The sequence below is a fragment of the Pleurodeles waltl genome, chromosome 7 (genome assembly GCF_031143425.1).
Source record: "Pleurodeles waltl isolate 20211129_DDA chromosome 7, aPleWal1.hap1.20221129, whole genome shotgun sequence".
NCBI classification, from domain to species: domain Eukaryota; kingdom Metazoa; phylum Chordata; class Amphibia; order Caudata; family Salamandridae; genus Pleurodeles; species Pleurodeles waltl.
In genome coordinates, this window is record NC_090446.1 from 174,875,530 (window position 1) to 174,898,327 (window position 22,798).

Genomic DNA, 22,798 nt, shown 5'->3' on the forward strand with positions numbered 1-22,798 from the left:
AATTCTCCCCTTTGAGGGCATGACCCACTTCCCCCATGAAATGTTTTTTTTTCCACATTGTAATGTAAGTGGGGAATAATTATACTAAAATTCAAAATAAGCAGTATTATATACAATTTGTACATGAATATTCCAGTAAAAATTCAACGCGATTATGTACAAATGTAAGAAAAAGAAGGGAAACTGTAAGGGGTGATAACGTGGCGAAGATAATTATTTATTTGCGCTTGGTTCTTTGTAATAGTAACTGTACAGCTAAAAAAAACAGCCAACATGTATTTTTCTCCACCGTGGTGCGCAGGCATGGGGTGTTTCAAGGCTGGTAAACAACATTCACATATAAAACAAAGAATTACAATTAAACCATATAACATAACCATATGTTCTTGTCCTGAGAGTTAAATCGCAATACGTTGTGTGAGGCAAGCTAGGTGAACATAATTGCAAAAAGTAGACATATTGTCGCTGTGGGATACTGGTGGGATTCAAGGCATATAAATAAGTACCAAACGGAACGTGCCTAGTCAGGTCATGAAAAAATACCTTTAGCGGAAATGAGACAGATAATAAGTTGAGAGAACATAAATAAAATGGTTCCAAAACGTCTGTAGGGAAGAAGGGACAAAAGTAGAATGGTAAGTGAGGGCAGCTAGGGCATATCCTTTCCAGTAATCCATTAAATCTGAAAACAAGCGTAATCCCTTCAGGAAACCTATTAATAAGCACACCAGTGTTTGATAGGGAAGGGAAGCGAAAAATACCCCCAAAGCAGTAGGTCTCAAAAGATTCTGCTTGATCATAGAGGCCAGAAAAAAAGAATTGTCAGTCTTGGTAATTGGAGAACAGTCTCGGGCGACCTGTATGAGCAGCGTCTTGTGTCAGGAGTGGGCGACCCGTGTTTAAGTGCTGATGGACAGGGAATAGATACATAGGTATGCAGGGTCTAAAATGGCAGCTGGGTAGATAGTCAAATTGGGTAGAGGCACAGAGCGACCACATTAGAAGGATGTCTTATTTACAGGTTGTAAAGTGGTCCTAATAAGTTGAAGGAGGAATGTAAATGAGCAATATGGTTGCATGTGCTCCAAATAACTTCTAATTGTGATGATCTAGTTCTACAAAGATGAGGTGATGGCAAAAATGTAAGGAAAGAGATGTGTTGAAAAAAGGGCAAATAATTGTGTTGGCCATGTTAGAAGGGTCTCATAGACTGTAAGAGAAAACTGATTCCTATTCATGGTATTCATAGTTTAATGTGTCCATTATATTAATATTCTACCTGCATGGCTTCAAACGCAAAAGAGTGATAAAAAAAAGTCTCTCATTATTGATCGTACAAATCTCAACATTATTTTGGTTTCCACATGCCAGAATAAAAGTGTGGTCCGAACCCTCCTCTCTGGGAACAGTTTGAAATTTGAAAAATTGTTCCAGGCAAATAAAATATATTATTTTAAAGCACATTCCGAAGTGACATAATAAAATCATAGAATGGGGTGATATAAAATTTGGATATATGATGGAACTACGCATGCCATTACCACGCATGCTTTTACAAACGTGGCCATTAAAGCGCAGGTACCATTACCACGCATCACTTTTATCACCCAGGATTTTATGAAGATTATGCCTTTACCACACATGCTTTTACAACGTATTTCATGGTAAAAGCATGAATGGTACAGGCTCATACATGTTAAAGGTTTTGGAAGTATTTCACATGTAAGTATTAACCTTTTTATGCTAACAGAACAGGATGCAGCAAGCCCAAAGAGAACGCATCAATCCCTATTCGTGCCCAGTAAATCTCGATGTATACAATAATGGTTAGTTCAGACTGTTATGGTGTGCAACTCCACTACGGCCTCTGCTGCAAGAAAAGGCCAGAGGGGCAAGAGAACACCCCAACAATACAACAACAATTAGGGGGTGCACCACTCCAAAACACTCAATGAAACATGATGAGTTTAAAAAAGTCCAATGCTATTAAGCAAATAGCAGACAAACTTTTGTAAAAAGTGGTCCACAAATTCCGATAACCTCTCAGTAGGGGAGTCAATCCCCGATATAATGGATCTACCAGGAGGAAAATTGCCTTCTTTGTGAATTTTCGGAAGGATGTATATACAAGGATACCTTGGATATTTCACCAATTGGTATTTGTACTCATGATCAGACAGTAAACCCTGTTCATGCCACCCCCACAATTTGTTATTGATATATTCTGTCAAGTCAAAAATTGGATTACTGGTAAGACATTTGTAACAGGCAGTGTCAGCCGATTGCCTGTCTATTTCCTGCATATAGTCACTTTTATTCATAATGGCTACATTTCCACCTATGTCTGCCTCACAAATTACAATTGATTGGTCATTTTTAAGGCTAGTGAGAGCCTTGCGTTCAGATGTGGACAAATTATCTGTTTGCCACCAGTTAATTTTGAACATGCTTAAGTATTTGAATAGGTCAGATGAAACCTTATTTGCAAATAAATTGATGTTATTATGTGTATTAATTAGTAGGTATAAATTTGGACCGTATTTTAAGGCCACTAGTAATCCTCAGATCCTCATTAATTCCTAAATCCGTTCTGATGTCCTCGATGCCAATTTCACCATCATTCTGTAAGGACATCAAAAGTTGTATTACGTAAAGGTCTGATATCGATTCGGTTACTAAGTGAGTATCTTCACCAATATGATCCACAATCTGAGATGTGAGAGTTTTACTGCTGGGAGGCCCCCCGGAGTGAGAAGAAAAGTAATTTTTCAACTTAAGTTGACGAGTGAATTTAAATAAATCATCAAAATATTTCAACCTGGTCATTGGTCTGTGTAGGACAAAATCCCAGACCTGACCTGGGGGCGACCTGACTATTGTTAACCTATCTGATCGTCCCTCGGGCAAAATGGAGTACAAGCTTTTGAGTAAAAGTCTGGGATTTTGTTGTTGTTGTATTAACCTTTTTATGTTTATATAACCTGTTTATATTTTCCTGTAAAATACTTATATTTTCACTGTAAAGGCATGCATGGTAAAGGCATATTCTTTGTAAAAAATTTACAGGTAGGCATAAACCATATAAATAAATATATATATATATATATATATATATATATATATATATATATATATATATATATGCATTTATGTATGTATGTGTATATATATATATATATATATATATATATATATATATATATATAAAAACAAATATATATATCAATGTGCATGAATGTATACATATATAAAGTGCACAAACATAAACATCTCCATATAAACCCACAACCTCTTACCCACCCTTAGTCCTAAAAAATTCCCTTGCCACCCAAAAACAACATACTCACACTAAACCCTAAAAAATCCCTTGCCACCCAAAAAAACATACCCACACTAAATGTATCCCTACCACCCAAAAACCCATACCCACCCTAAATCCTAAAAAATCCCTTGCACCCAAAAACCCAAACCTACACTGAACCCTAAATGTATCCTTGCCCCCAAAAACCCAAACCCACCCTAATAATCCCATGCCACAAAAAAACAAACCCACCCTAAATCCTAAAAAATCCTTTGCCACTCAAAAACCCAAACCTACCCTAAACCCTAAAAAGTCCCTTGCAACACAATAACCCATCCCCACAATAAACCCTAAAATGACCTCTGCCAACCAAAAATCATACAATTACCATTGTCACCCAAAAACCCGTACCCACCTTAAACCCTAAAAAAACCCTTGCCACCCAAAAACCCATATCCACCCTAAACCCCAAAATTGCCCTTGCCACCCAAAAACCCTAAAATTAATCACCCAAGCCCTACCCTAAAGCGTAAGAAATCCTTTGCCATCCAAAACCCCATACCCATCCTAAACGCTAAAAAATCACTTGCCTCCCAAAAACCCAAACCCAACCTATAGCCTAAGAAGTAACTTTCCACCCAAAAACCCATACCCACCCTAGACCCTAAAAATATCTTTGTGACCCCCAAACCCATAACAACTCTAAAGCCTAAAAACACACTTTTCTTAATCGATCGATCTATCTATCTATCTATCTATCTATCTATCTATCTATCTATCTATCTATCTATCTATCTATCTATCTATCTATCTATCTATCTATCTATCTATCTATCTATCTATCAAATCATTAACATTTATAAAGCGCGCTACTCACCCGTGCGGGTCTCAAGGCGCTAGGGGGGAAAGGGGGGGTTATCGCTGCTCGAACAGCCAAGTCTTTAGGAGTCTCCGGAAAGCGGAGTGGTCCTGGGTGGTCCTGAGGCTGGTGGGGAGGGAGTTCCAGGTCTTGGCCGCCAGGAAGGAGAAAGATCTCCCACCCGTCGTGGAGCGGCGGGTGCGAGGGACGGCAGCAAGTGCGAGGCCAGCGGAGCGGAGGGGGCGGGTGGGGACGTAGAAGCTGAGGCGTCTGTTGAGGTATTCCGGTCCCTTGTTGTGGAGGGCTTTGTGTGCGTGGGTGAGAAGACGGAAGGTGATCCTTTTGCTGACTGGGAGCCAATGCAGGTGTCTCAGGTGTGCGGAGATGTGGCTGTTGCGGGGTATGTCGAGGATGAGGCGGGCCGAGGCGTTTTGGATGCGTTGCAGGCGGTTTTGGAGTTTGGCGGTGGTCCCGGCGTAGAGGGTGTTGCCGTAGTCCAGGCGACTCGTGACAAGGGCGTGGGTCACGGTTTTTCTGGTGTCGGCGGGGATCCAGCGGAAGATCTTGCGGAGCATGCGGAGAGTGAGGAAGCAGGCGGAGGACACGGCGTTGACTTGCTTGGTCATGGTGAGAAGAGGGTCCAAGATGAAGCCGAGGTTGCGGGCGTGGTCTGCTGGGGTCGGTGCGGTGCCGAGGGCCGTGGGCCACCAGGAGTCGTCCCAGGCGGACGGGGTGTTGCCGAGGATGAGGACTTCCGTTTTTTCAGAGTTCAGCTTTAGGCGGCTGAGCCTCATCCAATCTGCGACGTCCTTCATACCCTCTTGTAGGTTGGTCTTGGCGCTGGCGGGGTCCTTGGTGAGGGAGAGTACAAGTTGGGTATCTATCTATCTATCTATCCAAAGTACTCAAACGTGAGTCACGCGCACTTGGGAGGAATGGGTAGAAGAGTTTGGTGCTCCTAGCCCCTGTAATTTGTTTCGGACAAAATCATTGATCACTCCATGGGGGAGAATCCTAATAGAGACATTTAAATGCTTGTGATAGAAAACCAAAAGTGACATCATCATGAGAAGGTAATAGTGATATAAAATGGACTGGATACACATTCTTCTTACAGGTTTGCCAGATACGTGTCTTATCATGTAGGGTTTGCTATTACATAATATTAATCACATTAAGATCATTTGAAAAGTTAATTACACCCAATGCGCGTACATCAAAATACAGGCTATGCGATTTCAAAATAACTGTTTACGCCTGGGGTGAAACCTGGAAAGCAAAATATCACATTATTTAAAACGAACAGTAATAAAGACATGATAAAATTGCCGACACGTATCTGCCAAACCTGTAACAAGAAAGTATGTCCACTCCATTTTATATCAATATTATCTTTTGAGGATGATGTCACGTTTGGTTTTCTATGACAAGCATTTAAATGTCTTTATCACGACTCTCCCCCATACATGATCAAGGCCTTTGGCCGAATCTTTTCTACCTATTCCTCCCGAGTGCGTGTGACTTGTGTTTGAGTACTTTGGCTACTGTCTTCTATGGGGCGCCGCACCCGGCACCATATGACACCCCCTTGTGGCAGCACAGAAACAGCAGTTTACAGTGGGTTTAAAAATATATATATATATATATATATATATATATATATATATATATATATATATATATCAAACAAACTCTCCTTTTCTTCTTCAAAAAGGATACAGCACTCCACAGTTGCTAAAAAATAATTTATTAGCACTCGAAGGGAAGCATTCCTTTTTGAAGAAGAAAAGGAGAGTGTCATTATTTGACGCGGTGGCACGTGTCCGATATATCAGGTGTGGAAGAGTCACGCCGTGTACAGTGTTCGTATATTTATATATTTACATTTTTTTTTTCTCCATGGCCAGTTAAATTTCAGCGAGCTTTCACCGGTGTCAATTTTCACAGTCCGTCCATGCTCTGTTTTGAATCTCAGTAACCGTAAATTACGAAAACGCAACTACATGAACTGTATATACACATACATATACATACTTAATACTTACTTGGAAAACCTTTTACACGCACACGCCTTTACCATTCATGCTGAAATTTGTCGTAAAGGCATACGTGGTTAAGACAGAAGCAGTGTAAAATCCTGCGTGGTAAAGGTTATGGGCCTGATTACGACTTCGGCGGAAAGGGTTAATCCGTCCAAAATGTGACGGATATCCCGCCCTCCGAAATACGAGTCCATTATATCCTATGGAACTCGTAATAGGGCAGGCGAGATATCCGTCTCATTTGGGACGGATTAACCATCTCCACCGAAGTCGTAATCAGGCCCTATGTGTGGTAATGGTACCTGCGCTGTAACAGCTTCATCGGTATTGCATGGTAACATTGCGTTGTAATGGCTATTTCCCCAAAACATTCTGATCACTCAGCATTACCCACAGTGTATGATGTTCAGTTCCTCAAGACAAAGCAAAACAAAACATGAGATATTTTAGCCAGCATTTCGTCAAGACCTTGATAGTCCAGTCAATATACAACAGTGTCAAATTTATGATCATAAAGCAGCAAATCAGACATGTAGCAGTTTAAAAGCACTTCCAATAGTATAACTAGTAATTCTAGTCCTATTGTGACATTACAACATAAGTAATTTATTATCATATATAAGTGTTATGTATTGCCTGTAAGCATTTACTAACACAAAGTGCCATACCTAAAACAATATTGACACATTCATTAGACAGATATTGTTAAAATATATTATTGAAAAATGGAAGAGAGGTCTTGAGGAAAGGCTGACCAGTCTGTAGGATTTGTGGACTTGAGGAGAAATAACTTAAGGGAAAGGGTGATGAATGGCCATTTCCCGTGAGGAAACACCAGGATCTGTTATATGTTTACTTCTTTAATTTTCCTGCATTATTATTTTTAGCAGGCAGATTGTACTAACCACATATATTTTGCAACAGGATGAAAGTATATGACATATGTTGTGCTGCAGTTGATCCACTGTTTAATGGATATTGTCACCTTGTAGTTTGGTGGAAAGACCTGAAGTTTGTTAAGTCCAAATTTGCATGATAAACAATTGTGGCAGATGTAGAAGCCCAGGTGTTAGAAAAGATGAGTTTAGTTTATGTTTGTCCATAAAGTCGGATGTACAGAGTATTGGTTCTGCAAAGAGACAACGGCTAACTAATTTTACAGGCAGGTAGCTGTCACCCCAGCTATCATTCACAACATTCCCAAGGATGAAATATTGAGGACACACAGAAACTCTTCACGAGTAGAGAGGATCTGATTACTGGACTCCAGTGAGTATATAAAGTGAGAATTATCTCAGACACACCACAGAGCAAATAACCCAAATTCCACAAAGCTCACTATTCCCCAACAACTGCAAATCCAAATATGTTCTGACACAGGAAACATAAGGTTCATAACAGAATTTCATAATGGCCACCAACAGATCTGTGAAGTCCATAACAAAAATTGGCACTTTTTGACTCAAAATCCATCCATGAACCATAGCATCTCCACACAACCCCAAATGGGTTTTTGCAAAGCTATGAACTTAAAACAAATACTCTGTACATCTGAGTTCAAGGTCAAATGTAAACTAAAATAATCAATTCCTGACCTGTGGGCTTCTACATCCGCTACAATTGTTCATTGTGCAAATAGCTATAATGAGGCATTGACAAAGGAGCTTAGAGTAGGTGAAAGGGTAGAATCAAATTTGATTATTAATAAAGCATTGAGCTAAAAGATTCTAAGGCAGGACATCACAGTACATCTCTGTGAAATGCCCTGAAGTGTGGCAGACGGGACATTCCATTACAAATGTTATGAGTGCTCCATCTTCTGTATAACAAATGCAAATGACCATAATGTTTTTGTAATACAGTGGATCCGATATCTCCATGTTTGTGATGGAATACCTGTAGGAGGCTGGCCTAGTTTGTAGCGGGTACCTATGGTACTTACACCTTATACCAGGTCTTGTTATCTCTTATTAGTGAAGAACAGGCAGTGTTTAGAAGCCAGGCTCTCTAGTGGTAGCTGTAGCTGAGCAGCCAAGGCTTATCTAGGAAACGTGGCAAGCTCATGCAAAATCACTGTAGTCACACATGAAAGAAAATAGTTAGACTCTGATTTATACTTTTTTTGCGCTGCATTACTGTCATTTATTGATGTAAAAGGGGGGCAAACTTACAAAATACAATTGTATTTTGTAAGTCTGTGCCGCATTTACGTCAAAAGAAGTATAAATCAGGGCCTTAGTTTTACAAAAATAAAGGTAATTTATTTTGGTGACACAAATGCCAAAAAAAAACATAGAGACTATACTCCCTTAGGAGGTAAGTAATACACAAATTATATGCACTAGTATGCAGAGATAGATGTAAAAACAATCAGAAAACAGTGCAAATAGTGAAAATCACAATAGTTAGAAATGGGCCGGGGGAAAACAAACCACACACTAAGAAAGTGGAATGCGAATGTCGGTTTCCCACCTAGGCAAGTGTAGTGTGTAGAGGGGCACTGGGAGTATCAGAAAACACCAAAGGTAAGTAATAGAACCCACCCCGGAGCCCAGTAAAGCAGGAGTAGATCACAGTAACTTTCCTAGAACACACAAGAACATGAGAAAGAAGATAATGCAAGAACCAGAAGAGACACCAACAGTGGATTCCTGGACCTGAAGACCTGTGGAAGAAGGGGACCAAGTTCTAGAAGTACAGAAGAGTCCAGGGAGATCAGGAGCCCCTGCTAACCGGATGAAGGTGCAAAAGAAAAACCACTGATGGAGAACGACAGTCAGTACTGCACCCAAGAAGATGGATGCTGGTTCCTGGTTGGTGCAGATGATGTCCATGCTTGATGGAAGATTGCAGCCTGGTTTGCGTCGCTGGATTCCGTCAACAAGCCTTGGCACATGCAAAGCTCGCAGTTAGCAGAAAAATGGCACTGCTCGGGACCAGGAGGAACCTGGTGGACTCTATCTAGGATGGGGAGTCAGAAGGGGCTCTCAGCAATTCAAAAAACCCTCAGAAGACCAGGCAGCATGCACAGGAGTCCCACTGCACGAGGACAAAGAAGGTGTAAAAGGAGGCCCATGCAGCACTACAGCAAAGGGTCTCACGTCACTGGAGAACCATGCAGGAAGCTGTGCATTGCAGGATAGAGTGCTGGGGGCTGGAGCTACAGGGTGCATAAAGAACTTTGTGGAAGGATGCCAACAACCCTTGGCAACTGCAAAACACACAGTGCACAGGGGTACTGTCTTGTGTGGGGAGGCAAGCTCTTACCTCAACCAAAGTTGGACAGCAGGACGTCAGGACCATCAGGACCACTTCAGTTTACCACCTGTGAGGCAGGATCCATGCAGCTCATCAGTGGAGGGGACCCACGCCGGCAGTCGTTGTTGCAGAGAGGTGGGTCCTGAAGCAGGGGAGTGACTCCTTCACTCCAAGGGAGATTCGTTCATTCTTCTGGTGCAGGCTGAAGACACGCTGTCCTCTGAGGATGCACGACTGGGAAACAGTTGGGGTTGCTGGCAGGAGCTAAAGATACAATGTTGCAGAAGTCATCTTTGCTTCTTTGTTGCAGTTTGTAGAGTTTCTAGAGGGTCCAGATACAGTTTCTTCGGTGAGAAGGTGAAGTAAAGGATGCAGAGGATTCCTGCTGGAGTCTTGCAATCCCAATCTGAAGAACCACCCAAGAGAGAGGCCCTATATAGCCCTGAAAGGGGGATTGGCCATCTAAACATGTAAGCACCTTGGGGTGGGCTCTGACGTCACCTGCTGGCACTGGCCACTCAGATGCTGTCAGAGTTCCCTGCCAACTTGGAATCCAAGATGGCAAAAGCCTGGGACCCTCTGAGCACCACCCCCAGGGAGGTGATGGACATGGAAGTGGGAAAATTATCCTGGAGGGTGTGGAGGCACCTCAGCTAGTGCAGGTGTGCACTCACACACAGGTGCTCTGCACCCTGCCCTTAGGGCTAGAGAGCCTGCTATAAGGGTGACTTATAAGTGACTTGGTGCAGTGTAAATGGCAGTGCATGCACCCTTTCACACAAGCTGCAATGGCAGTCCTGTTGAAGCCTTTGCAGGGGCTCCCTATGGGCGGCAAAATATATGCTACAGCCCATAGGGATCCCCTGGAACCCCAATGCCCTGGGTACCTAGGTACCATATACTAGGATCTTATAAGGGGGCACCAGTATGCCAATTTTGGGTGAAATACTGGGTTACCAGTATGCAACAACAAAATTTAGAGAGAGATCATAATCACTGGGATCCTGGTTAGCAGGATCCCAGTGAACACAGTCAAGGACACTGACATCAGGCAGAACATGGGGGTAACCGTGGCATAAAAAGGATACTTTCCCACAATAGCCTATCTGCTAACTTCTTTTGAACTCTTGTAAATTGCCGCAAACCCCCAGATTTGGAAAATCTTAACAATATTTTAAATGTACTAAACTGATCAAAAGCTCAGAAAAGGGCTGCAATCTGGTCACACAACATTAATATTTTACCACTACCTCAAAGGAGGTGGCAATCTATTTGCAAGTAAGAATGGGGTCTTAATTATCCCTTCCATGTTGTGAATATAGACAAAAAAAAATTGGGGTATGGTAGGAATAGTTTTCATTTTTTATATATGCAGCACTTTATAAAAATATGACTGTGGCTCTATCCCATCACAATCTGCAACCTATCTCATGTCAACTAAAAAAAAAAAAAAAAAAGTCTTTGTGTGAGAAGGGGCGGGAGCATATTCTAAGAAGAACCTAAGAGGCACTTTTGCCACCATCAGTCACCCCTGCTCCAAAAAAAGCTTTCTGAATCATGGTGCAGGTGTCCTGGGGTGTTTCCACACACCTTAATGTTCAAATATTCGAAAGATGAGCTGGAAAGCTACTCTTTGAGTGGTTTCCAACTTGTTTTCCCTTCCACTGTGTTATATCAACTCTTCACTGAGTGACCATGTGAAGGGAGGCGATATTGTGTGACACGCAGTGGCATGTTTGAGGTAGATTGAATTGTGACCCACTACGATTCGGTATTGTTCAAATCAACCGATTAATACAGAAGTTGTTTCACAAATACCAACACATTTGGTAGACAAAATATAGACTACTTCTACCAAATCCATTATTGTACATCCCAAATAAGAAATCGCAAATTAGTGTTTGTTGCAAGCAAGGTTTTGTATTTGGAATATTAATCTATTAGACCCTTAGGCCCATATTTATACATTTTTAGCGCGACATTTGCGCTGCGGCGCAAACTTACAAAATAAATTGTATTTTATAAGTTAGCGACGCTTTTACATAAAAAAATGATGCAAATGCAGCACTAAAAAAGTATGACTTTGGGCCTTAAATCGCTAAAAAGGTGCAAATAGCCTACAAAATTATTTCTGCCAGAATGTGAAGTGATTTTTGTTGGTGGGATGGCATATCAAGATGCACGACTGAAAGTGCCACTTACCATCATGTTGGTTCAAGTGTGAAGAAGCAGCACTATGAATTCATCTATCCTGATGGTCTTCCAGTAAGGGAAAGGCTTATGATTATATCAGAGCATGGACGCTGACGGGATTCAAGCTGTGTGCACATTGGGAATGTACCACCCAGGCTGTTGGGCCCCCTATAGAAAACTTGCAATAGTACTCACAGTTGCATGGGTAAATTGGAACCTTGTAATATTCACCCTCCACATGCACAAAGACCACCACAGTAGAGAGATCCCTCAATGTACCAACCACATCACCCACTCATTCTCAAATGAAATGCCTTCTCTGCCTTGAAAGTCCCAGTGTGGGAAAACATATAAATTGTAGATGCATTTCCAACACACCTAACCACCCAAAGAAGCTAAAAGCACTGAGGTGAATTCTAAAAATAATGATGTATGTTCTAAAAACCTTGAACATCTCAAAACTGTAACGTAGCGTGATATATCATCAAAAACAAACGTAGAGGTAAAATAAGGATTACAATTGAGGCTGATATAGTTAATTGTTGAAACCCAAACGCTCCATATTAGGATTAAATTGTCAGTCCCCTGATTCACACATGTTGATCACCAAAAACCAAAAAGGCAACCTCCTTAGCATCGAAACAATTACTCAAAGCGACAAATAGATGATAGGTACCATTTTCCTGTCTAATGAAGAGTAAATGAAGTAAACCAAATCCCAGCTGATGTTTACACGGGCTTTAAAATTTCCTACAGCTGTTCAAACTCTAAGACTATCAGTGAATGTTCACATGCTTACCGTAACTGGCCTTTCGGATCCCTCAAAAACATGGACGAATTTAGAGGAAAATTTCAACAAAGCTCTTACAGAAAGGGAATGAGTGAACAAAATCTAATGCAGGTGAGTACATTCTGGTTGTTGACTCCCTCATGCCTAGGTAGAGAAGATTAAGAATCACTATAAGAGAAGGAACTATACAGTCTATATGATTGTATCAATTTTATCACTAGCAGCAACCCATTTTAGCCCATTTTAGCCCGCTAAGTTACTACAAGATTTATGCACAAATTGAAGAGAGGGTGCAAGAAACAGATAAAGGTATTAGTGGCATAGGTGTGACTAAAACAGTACATGGCAGAAGTATGGAAATTGACAATTTAAAATATAGAGGTAATTAACAGAGCATTACAGGACAGTGGGAAAAGTCAAAGCGTGCAAGCACATGACAGATTTTATGAAAAATCTTAAAAGTGAAGCCGTTGATAATACTGTGCTGACCCCAAGACAGCAAAAAAAGATAGGGACCATAGAGAATAATGGGTTCAACTAAACCAGGGGCTCAACCAAACACAATTACCCAGCACCTTATAAACTCTCGAGTTAGGGAAAAAAGTGTTCATGCAAGCGAGAGTTTCAAAGAAAACACCTACAACTCACTTTGAACATCCTTTCCCCCATTCTTTAGTAAGCAGACCCAGAAGAACCATTCACTCATCAAGGAAGTTAAGGGACACAAGTAACACGAGCTGTTCTTTTCCTCAACTAAACTATTCAACTGGTGAAAAGCATATTTCTTTGAGGATTCTCAAAATATATTGAAGGTTGTTCCGACAGTGCATTCCATTAACCTTTAAAGCCACATGCCGACACTTTTTCAACAATGTGGCTTGCACCTTCCTTGTCGCATGTGGGCATCAGGTGTGATGCTCTCTAGAATAAGCGGACTTTGTTGTGTTCTTGCATTAAGCTCTGGCGACAGAAATAGGGTGACATGACATGTAGTCCACTGGATTATCTATGCTGGGATGTTATTCAATCGCAAACTGACATTCTAGCTGCCCTCACTTATGGCAGGCACGGGCACCCACCGGTGAAGTGGATTGTTTATTGCCTTAGCATCACCTCAGCCTCCTCTTCAATCCGAGAAAATGTCCGTAACTTAGGGGTAAAACCCTACTGATGTATGCAACCACAACTCTCAAGGCTGGATAAGTGGTATACGCCTATTCCATCATCCATCCTCCATCAATTTCTCACAATGCAAGGAGGAAGAGGGGTAATTAATTAAAATACTCTTAACTCATTTGGATAGTAATAGAGCAAAGCTAAAAATATAATTAATAGTCCTTTTGGTATTTTATAGTTTAATGTATTATATCCCTTATAAATACCTGTGATAATTGTACCCGTCCCCATACAACGCAAATGTTAATGTAGAGGGTATATGACAAAAATTACCAAGCCCCTGAAACCTTCTTTAACTGGCAGTATCCACTAAGCCCACCTGGCTTCGCCCCTGAATCTTCTAATTAAGAATTAAAGTATTTTTTTTTAACCAGTCTAAGTCGTTATCTAACTCCTGAGACATTTTGGTGCCAATTGCGTGTTTACAAGGCACGTTGTGTTATGCTAGCCATCTGCCCTTACCTACTTGAACCCGAATAGCAGACATGTTTGTTGAAAATCCTTTACAACATATGTAGGCTTGGGTACAGTGAAAAGGGTATATAAAATATTATACACTGCAAGACATATCCTAGTCAATTCTTCATGCCTGTAGTGTCATTATTATAACCAAATGTGTATGGTCACCATTCAGACTTTGTTGGTCAGTTTAGTGAATCAAACCCTTGATTAGTTGACTAGCTTCTGCACACATACAACATTTAAGGTTGATAGAGCGCTCCGTACTAATAATTTACCTGTATTTTGGACGCTCTTTAGGCCGATGAATCTTTTGACCAAGTGGGACTCTCTTCACCAGAGATCAATCAATTTAATCAGATCAATAATCAATAACGAACATAAGCAATGCCTTGATCAACATAACACTTAACAATTAGTCCAGAATACATTTCGGCGAACCATGACCTTTCAGTCATGAATAACCACACCAGTTTATTCAAAGTTAGTGAATTTATTTCCCTATATTAGCAAGGCTAGCACAATATAGATGTGTCTCAACACCAAATGATAAACGTAAATGAACATTAATAGCTGTCCATAACGGCGAAACAGGTGCAATCTATGCAACATTTGAATAACAAGGCATTCGATAATAGCAATGCAAATCACTAAAACTATAATCTGTAATGAGCTAATTGCATACATTGGTCAGCACAACAAGGTCTCAAATTGCATCGTGCAACAAAAGAAATCCTCATCTAACCTCAAATTAGCATCGGCATGTGGGACTTCATGCAAACACAATTTAGCAACATTAATTTGGAAAACTCCTAACTAGGGCTCTTATCAAAAAAAATTCAGCAGTTGGTTACCTAAAAGAAACACAATGCAATTTTACAATGTCCTTTCATATTTACCAATTTCAATCAGCATTCAAGGAAGTCTTCGTCTCACAGGTACCGTTTCTCGATCAGCATGGGACGGGGCAAAGGGGCAGGGGTGGACGGGGCAATTGCCTCACGGCGGCAAGATAAACTACTACTTCATGCAAAGGGACAAATCAAAGTTAAAGTCTCTAGGGTAAGAATCATTTAAAGTCTCTTTCTCTCGATTAGAGAAAGCATCAAAGTCTCTTTCAAAATGGCGTCGCAGCAAGATGGGCCATAATAGCTGCAAAATGGCTGGTAATGGCTGTAATAGCTGTAATGGCTACTTTCTTCTCGTGCACCTGGTTTAAATAGACAACAGTTCAAATCCAGTAGGGTCTTCCATTGGAGGGTTCATAGGTTGGCTTCAAATTGTCCAATCAAAAACAACAGTTCTCAAGCTTTTACTTAAGCATACATTATCCTTGGAGACGGGTACGTAAGTTGCAACATTTTATTCCAATTAACTCACTTTCAGAGCTTCCATTGTCCGCACCTGCAGATTGACCTTGGAGCAAAGAGAAAAAAATGCCAGGCTGGCACGAAACCTTAAGATAAGCATGTGAACGATCTCAGTGGAAAAGTACAGCTTCAAGCAGAAATACACGTTTATTAGCACATTGGAAAAATACGAGCATCTAAACCGTGAGACCAGACAACTAGGCCAAAGCCTCCACTAAAGTTATGCTAAGCTAAAACATTTCAAACAAGCAAATCGTAGCACACGTTTATGATTATGTCGGATTAGTGCAATTCTAATACATCACGTTATATAAAGCACGCTTATAAATGTTGGCAAACTACTCTGAGGGCACATTTTGTCCCCGTACAATCTTTATTAGTTCGGTTTAAGTCACACATGATTATTTCACACTACGTTTATGCGCTAATAAATGTAAAACCTTCATTTCTGCGTCATCAAGGTCAAGCAAATTCTTCACAACATGTGCATTTCTGGTGCTTTTGTAAGAATCTAAAAATCCAACCCAGTTGACAAATACTCTGGTAAATACTCTGGTAAAGGTACCTGTTGCCATATATGTATACACAAATCACCTGCTTCTGTTGGCCAAAAGTCTGCATTTGAAGGGTATGACAGCAACGAAATGCCCGTCCCAGCCTGCCGCCGACAATATAAATTTCCATCAGCAAAAGGCGTACTGAGCTCATCGAGCTGTTGTAAATCACAATCCAAAAAGCCTTGGCAGTCTCCTACAATAGGAGAGTATATAGCTATGGGCTTAATGGCCCGTCCAGTTCCAAAGCATACCATAGGCTCGTAGTTAAACAGCATGTTTCATTTGGCCATAATTGCATCTTAATGTTGTGTGGCAATCAGCTCCACTCTAAAGTTGTTCATCAAGTCTCGGAGAGGCTGTGATAATAATACGTGGTTTGTGATGAGCTGGTTTGTCTCAGGGAGGGTTTTAATACTGCTTCCTTACTGTTGTATACCTTCTTGGGGTCAGGTGAATTTGTATGTTGGAATATTGTAGCCAAATGTATTGTCTGATGTAAATATTGTGTCATGAACAGTGGAGGAATCTAAACTAAAATCTAGCCTAGCATAAGTTTTCAAACCAGCCCCACACTGCAGTAGACTGTGACTATAATTAGGTAGTTGGATCTTTCATGGTTGGGTGGAATCCCTTTCAGCTGAGAAAACAGCCACATATCAACAGAAAGGAAAAAACACACAATGGCAAAATGGCTAGCCCAGCCCTTGTCCTGGAAAACTTAAAATATAGTCCAATTCTCTGTCGATTTTCTAACATTAACTCCAGTAGGGTGATATTTCTATAAACAATATTTAGGGCGTGGTGGTTATGTCAGGCAATATTCTGGCTGTGCAATTATGGTGCCACATCTCAGCTGAGATAACTAAGATATAAATGTATCAGCAAAGAGGTCAGGGCATATCTCGTAATGTAAAAACTGACTACTTTCTGCCAGCTACTGCGGACCTGGTCACATCTGCTCATGGCATTGTCTATTAGGCGCGGCATAAATTAGAAAGTAATTTCCTAGTTTTAGCTCCCGAGCCAAACAAACAGCTGCTGAAGAAGCCTAAAGCTTTTACCTTTACTTTCCGAGGTGTGTCGTGAATGTTGTTATGTGTCAGGAACAAGGCACAATTTCAACATATGTTATCCCACATTTAGATCTAGAAGGAAAACCTGGTTCCATTCGTGTTTACCATGGTCATTTTTGTGGCACTTATAACGTGCAGCTTCCATGTGATTGCTTTGTTTGGGTGGCTTCATGTTCATGTCAGTTTAGACGACTCATGGTTGCTTTGCCAAGTTAGTAGCTAATATGGGAGACCATGGTGTTTGGGCTTTCATTTTCAGAATGAAATGTGCCTATCCCGATGTATTGAGTTATGCTTCCTCTTTGGACCAGATATGGAATGGAATGCAGCAATCCGAGCCTCTAGCTACACAGACTCATTAATGTGTAGTTGGCTTTTCTGTTGGCAAACAACATGAATCATCGAGTAAACACTAAAAATCGCTCAATGTGCCATCTCATTTAAAAGAATGTTCACAACAAATGCATGCTTGATCAGGTGTAGTGCCTTTATGCTACTGTGACTTGCCTGACAGAAGACCTGCCTGGCTGCCCAGCGCCTTGAGACCCACAAGGGTGAGTAGCCGCGTTTTACAAATCCCTGATTGAATGATTGACTTGTAGTTTGCCTTTAGTGCGTGGGACTTGAACACCATAACCGCCACTATTGTGTCAATGTACTTAATATTGCCCTCAAAAGTAGCCTTGAAAAGGGATGGAACCACTACCATCTAAAGCATAACCGATAGCTGACTTGTGAATGAGCTATAGTTTGGCTTTCCGCTTCTGAAGTACTTCCATGGTGATCACCCTGACTCGTGTCTGTCACAAGACCTATGATTTCAAGATATTGAATCAGAATCTTGCATTTGGGGTGAGTTTTGCCTCCTTTGGTGTACTGGCTCATTATTGGGAGTCACTATTGACAGAGTCAAGCAAGCTGACTTCTGTCAAAACCCCAATTTCTCAGTGCACCTGTCTTTGGCTTTGACCTTCACAAAGCCTTCAATTGTGCCACACACTTTGTCACAGTAAAAATGCTGCAGCACAGTGACCACGCACATCCTTTGTCTGAGCATAGACATCATATGCTCTTTTCATAGACGAGCATTAGAACTGCCATCAAATACTTTTGAGTGGTAGACTCTGATCTGGATAGAGTAGCCAGGTCATATTTAGTATGGCCAGAATGGTAATAGAAAATCCTGCTTACTGGTGAGGTTGGATTTAATATTACTATTTTAGAAATTCCACTTTTAATAAGTGGGCATTTCTCTACACTTACTACCAGTTGTGCCTTACAACCTGTCTCCAATCCATCTCTGGTCTGTGCTGGTTGACAGCTCCCTTGTGCATTCCTCCCAGATAACCACAAACACTGGACACTTAGGGGGTCATTCCAAGTTTGGCGGGCGGCGGTTGCCGCCCGCCAAACTTACGCCGCCAATTGGCCGCTCCGCGGTCAAAAGACCGCAGGGCCATTCTGACTTTCCCGCTGGGGAGGCGGGCGCCCGCCAAGGGAGTGCCCGCCGGCCCAGCGGGAAAGGCCCTGCAACACAGAAGCCGGCTCCGAATGGAGCCGGCGGTGTTGCAGGGGTGCGACGGGTGCAGTTGCACCCGTCGCGATTTTCACTGTCAGCTTAGCGCTATAGGGCTAGGGGGTGTGCGTGAGTCTAGCATAGGTTTTGTACAGGAAGGGTATCCTTTTCCATACAAACCAATGCAAATACCAATTTGGGTTAGTTTGTTAATCCCCAAAAACGTTCAGCATTGCTTTAGCATGAAAAAAGTAATGCTAACCCGAAGTTAAAACTTTGTGAATCTGGCCCTACATATTCAAGCCTCGCTGTATACAACTAAAACTGTCTCGCCATATTCTGCCCTCATCCTTGTGTTTGTGACCCCTTACCAACTCCACCCCTCAGCAGCGGGTATAAAAGAGTCAGAGAGCATTATCTGTGCTGGGCCTTTGCTGCCTGCTTGAGAACCGTCCATATTTGGAAAAGCGATGGCACAGACACGTTAGTCTCTCAGTCGTGCGTGACAACAATTGTTCTGTACAGTTTAAAAATCTGTGTGCATGTGTGTATGTGTGTACGCACGTTCACTGATTTAAAAAAAAAGAATGGCAACGCAGCAAATGCAGATGGGAGCCAGGGCCCTCTCCTATAAATTTGACTTTTCACATTCACACTGGCAGTGTTTCTGAGTAGAATCATTTATGGGATTAATTCACTCTTAGCGTGTTATCAAAAATTAAATACACACTCACCAGTCGAAAAGATACATCTTCTATATGAAATAGCAAACTAAGAAAACCAATGTACTTTGCAGTTTCCTGAAGGGCACACCAAAACAGACAGAAAGCCAATGCTCCATTTTCCAAGAGGGAACGGATATTTAAACAGGACCCTTTTTGGTTCTTTTTCTAGATTTCGATCCCCAAACAATGACTAAATTAAAATGAATTACAGCTTTTATTTAAAAAAAAGTAGTTGCCCAAAAGAGGCTGTCTTTAGTAGCTTTGCAGACAGAGCGGTTCCATATAGTCATTTAGTTTTAAAAATCATTTATACTAATACCGTAAAGGGCAGAGGTGGGGCGCTGAGGCCAGAACTCATCCCATTGCTGCCTCCCTCACAGTGATCCCCTGGTACTCAGTTTGAGCCACAAAGGCAACAGACTGTGTTGCCAGTGCTTAATTGGAGGTGGTGGTTGAAGGTGTAGTCCACAACCACCAGCACTGATTTTTGTGGATGGACAATTATTTTTCCCTCAACAAACTTTGACTCAGAGACAAAAGACACAAAAGGGGGGAGAAGGAAGACGAGAAAAACGGAAAAACAATGACAGAGAGAGGGAGCAAAGACCTGCATAGGCGAGAGTGAGGCAGGGAGTGTCTGGTAGTGGATTAAAGAGGCTTGAAATGGAATCGGCTTTGATTTTGGCACCCCAGCGTGGCTCAGGCCGGGTTCTTCTGAGCTAATGTTGGGGCCCCGGCACTTATACTTCTACAAACTAAGCACTACCCGTTGGATTTATTACAAGTGCCATAGACTATATTCAGGGCCACTGGAAATATGCAGCAGTGGAGGAACAAATTATGCAGCATGTTGTCGAAATTGTTTAACAAGAATATGCTGTATAATGCAGCACAATTTGTAACAACATTACTTCATTATTTTGTAATTGTAATAAATAGGAACACTGCCTTGGCAAAGATTTCACCCTGTTGCTGCAAATGTAACACAACATGCAGTTAAAAGATGACCAGTCAATTTTTCCACTCTGTGGGGGACACGTGTTGCCTCACTTTTAGTAATTTTTGATCCGTTTGAACTAGAAACATTATTTTTAGTTAAAATCTTCGAATTCTGAAGCAGATGGTGGATTATGTGACAAATGCAGCACATCCCTATATGCAAGAATCGCCAGGGCAGCATAATCGTATAATTCCAGTATCCCTGACAATGATGTGCTTACAGCACACGGCGACATCCGCCACATTTGTGACCTGGTATGACCTGCCCCAAACTCTTATAAATGCCCTTAGTTTTCCATCACCACTTTCCCATGTTGTATACGGAAAACGTTCTCAATAAAACAAGAAAAAGAAAAATTGCCCCTTAAAAAATACATTCCCAAAGGATGGGCTGTTGCAGCACGTCTACCTGCAAACAACAGATACGTGCCAAGCAGTGCAACCTCAGCATGAAACAGACACTTAGCCTTAATGGGAGAATGACCTGATTATTTCATGTAATCAGTGTGTTTACTTTCCGACTGAGTCATCATGCCAATAATGAGTCTGCCTTTCCTTACAAGGGTTTTTTTTAGGTGCTAAAAGACCTGTTGCCTACTTCGCCAGTAAAAGGGTGATGTATATCACCTGCCAGTGGTTGTGCACAGCTGTTTTAAGGCATAGGTGAAGTGGACAACTATCCACGGCCTCCACTTACCAAAAGGGCCCCTGGGAAAGTGCTCTGAATAGTAAAAAGTCCGGCTCAACATTGTGCAGAAACAGGTTAGTTTTTAATTTCACCACGGGCCAGCTGTACGGAAGTTTATTATGCAGCCCTGCCCTGCCCTGCCCATCTTAACCCTTCTGCTTGCTCTCAAGCAGTTGGTAGCAATTGTTTAATCTTCCCTCCTCATGGTTTTTTTTCTTATTTAACCTCATTTCTTCTACCTCATATCTCTCTGTACTTCCCCAGCTCTATGTAATTCAACTTTCTCTACTTCTATCTCACATACACCATTCTCTACCCCTCTCAAAACCCACAGCCCTCTTTACCATGCTGTTCGCCTACCTCTGTATCTCTCCCTCTCTATGCCCTCTCTCTGCTCACCACTTTCACCCCACTGCTGTTTCCATTTTACCTCCTGTATATTCTTCTCCTCTGTCTTAACCTCACCCCTCTGTTTCGCTGTCCTCTTTACCTCTCCCTCCATCTCTGTCTAACTCATCTCAATCAACCTCTCTCTGATCCCTTCCTCTGTGTGACCATTTTCTATCTCACCCGTCTCTCCACCTCATTTATCTCCCTTCCCCAACTCTCTCGCACTCGTACTACCTGCCCTCTCAAATTGTCCCAACGTTTGCTTGCTACCTCACTTCTCCACCATCCCCATCTCTTCTTCTACCTCTGTTTTTGTCAAAGTTTCATTTATTAGACAATTTAAACCATAAACTAATACATAGTATATATAAACATGCCGCTAATAAAAATCAATTAAAAAACATGCATTCAGCAATTTAATATATGACAATTAACAAAAGACCAATGCACCTTATCCATATTGGCTCCATTGTTGCAAGCCCAGGCTTCTAGGCGCCTATCATGATTGGAGAGCTAAGATATCTCCCTACACTGTGCTAACTGGCGGGTGCCCCAGAATGCCAATTATTCAACTAAAACCATCGACTTGCCTGACACACCGAAACACGCCACTAATGGAATCAAATTATAAACACACAAAGGTAAAATATCTAAACGTGTTGTCATAAAATCAATTTACAAACACATTGACCAAAGACATTGGATGAATAGCCCAAAGGGTGCACGCAACCCCTGGGGGATGTCATTGTTAACAGGCTGATCAAGTGCACATTTATGGTGCTGGAGTACTAGTACAGTGGGCCACGTGCAAATAATACCTATCTACCCAATATTAACATTATACAAAGGCCCCCACAGCCATGATAGGAGGTGGTGGGGGTAGTCCTTACAGCTCCTATCATCTGGAACGCCTTTATCATCAGGATTATTTGACATATTATCAGGAACGGCTGTTAGATTATCTGGAATAGCTGTATAATCAGGATGGGATGTCAGATTTTCTTGAGCAGCGGCATTACCTGTCCTGTTGTTAGCTGGAACGCCTGTTTTATGTGGAACTACCGTCACGAAGGACACAACCGAATTTGGCCTCCAGAGAGTGGTGAGTGCAGCAAGGAGGAGGTACCTGCCGCCTGTCATCTTCGTGGCGCTGTGAGGATGGCTCCAATTCCCACGGAGTTCTCGGGCTTGGATTTAAAGTCTCATAGTAGGTGGTGCCGAAACAGGAGGGCGGGAGAGTGCCAGTCTCTTCCCTCCTTACATTTCGTCATCCCCGCACCTTAGGTGTCCTTACTGTGAAACCATGGACTGGAGGGAGAGCTCCATGTGGGCCGTGGGCGCACGCACCCGTCTCATCTAGCGGGCATATCATTAAAGCGTGTGGTTCTGTTTCCGTGTAACA

The 22,798-nt window shown here is 41.8% G+C and overlaps 1 protein-coding gene across 1 annotated transcript in view; it reads right to left on the bottom strand.

Annotated features, from left to right (window-relative positions):
• Positions 1–22,549, bottom strand: part of LOC138247217 (veswaprin-c-like) — a 124,635-nt gene extending 102,086 nt beyond the window's left edge. Inside the window, exon 1 of the mRNA XM_069201950.1 lies at positions 22,416–22,549. Within this exon, the coding sequence (XP_069058051.1) occupies positions 22,416–22,536 (121 nt within the window). The 5' untranslated portion in view covers positions 22,537–22,549. The remainder of the gene's footprint in view (positions 1–22,415) is intronic.
• Between the last annotated feature and the right edge of the window lie 249 nt (positions 22,550–22,798).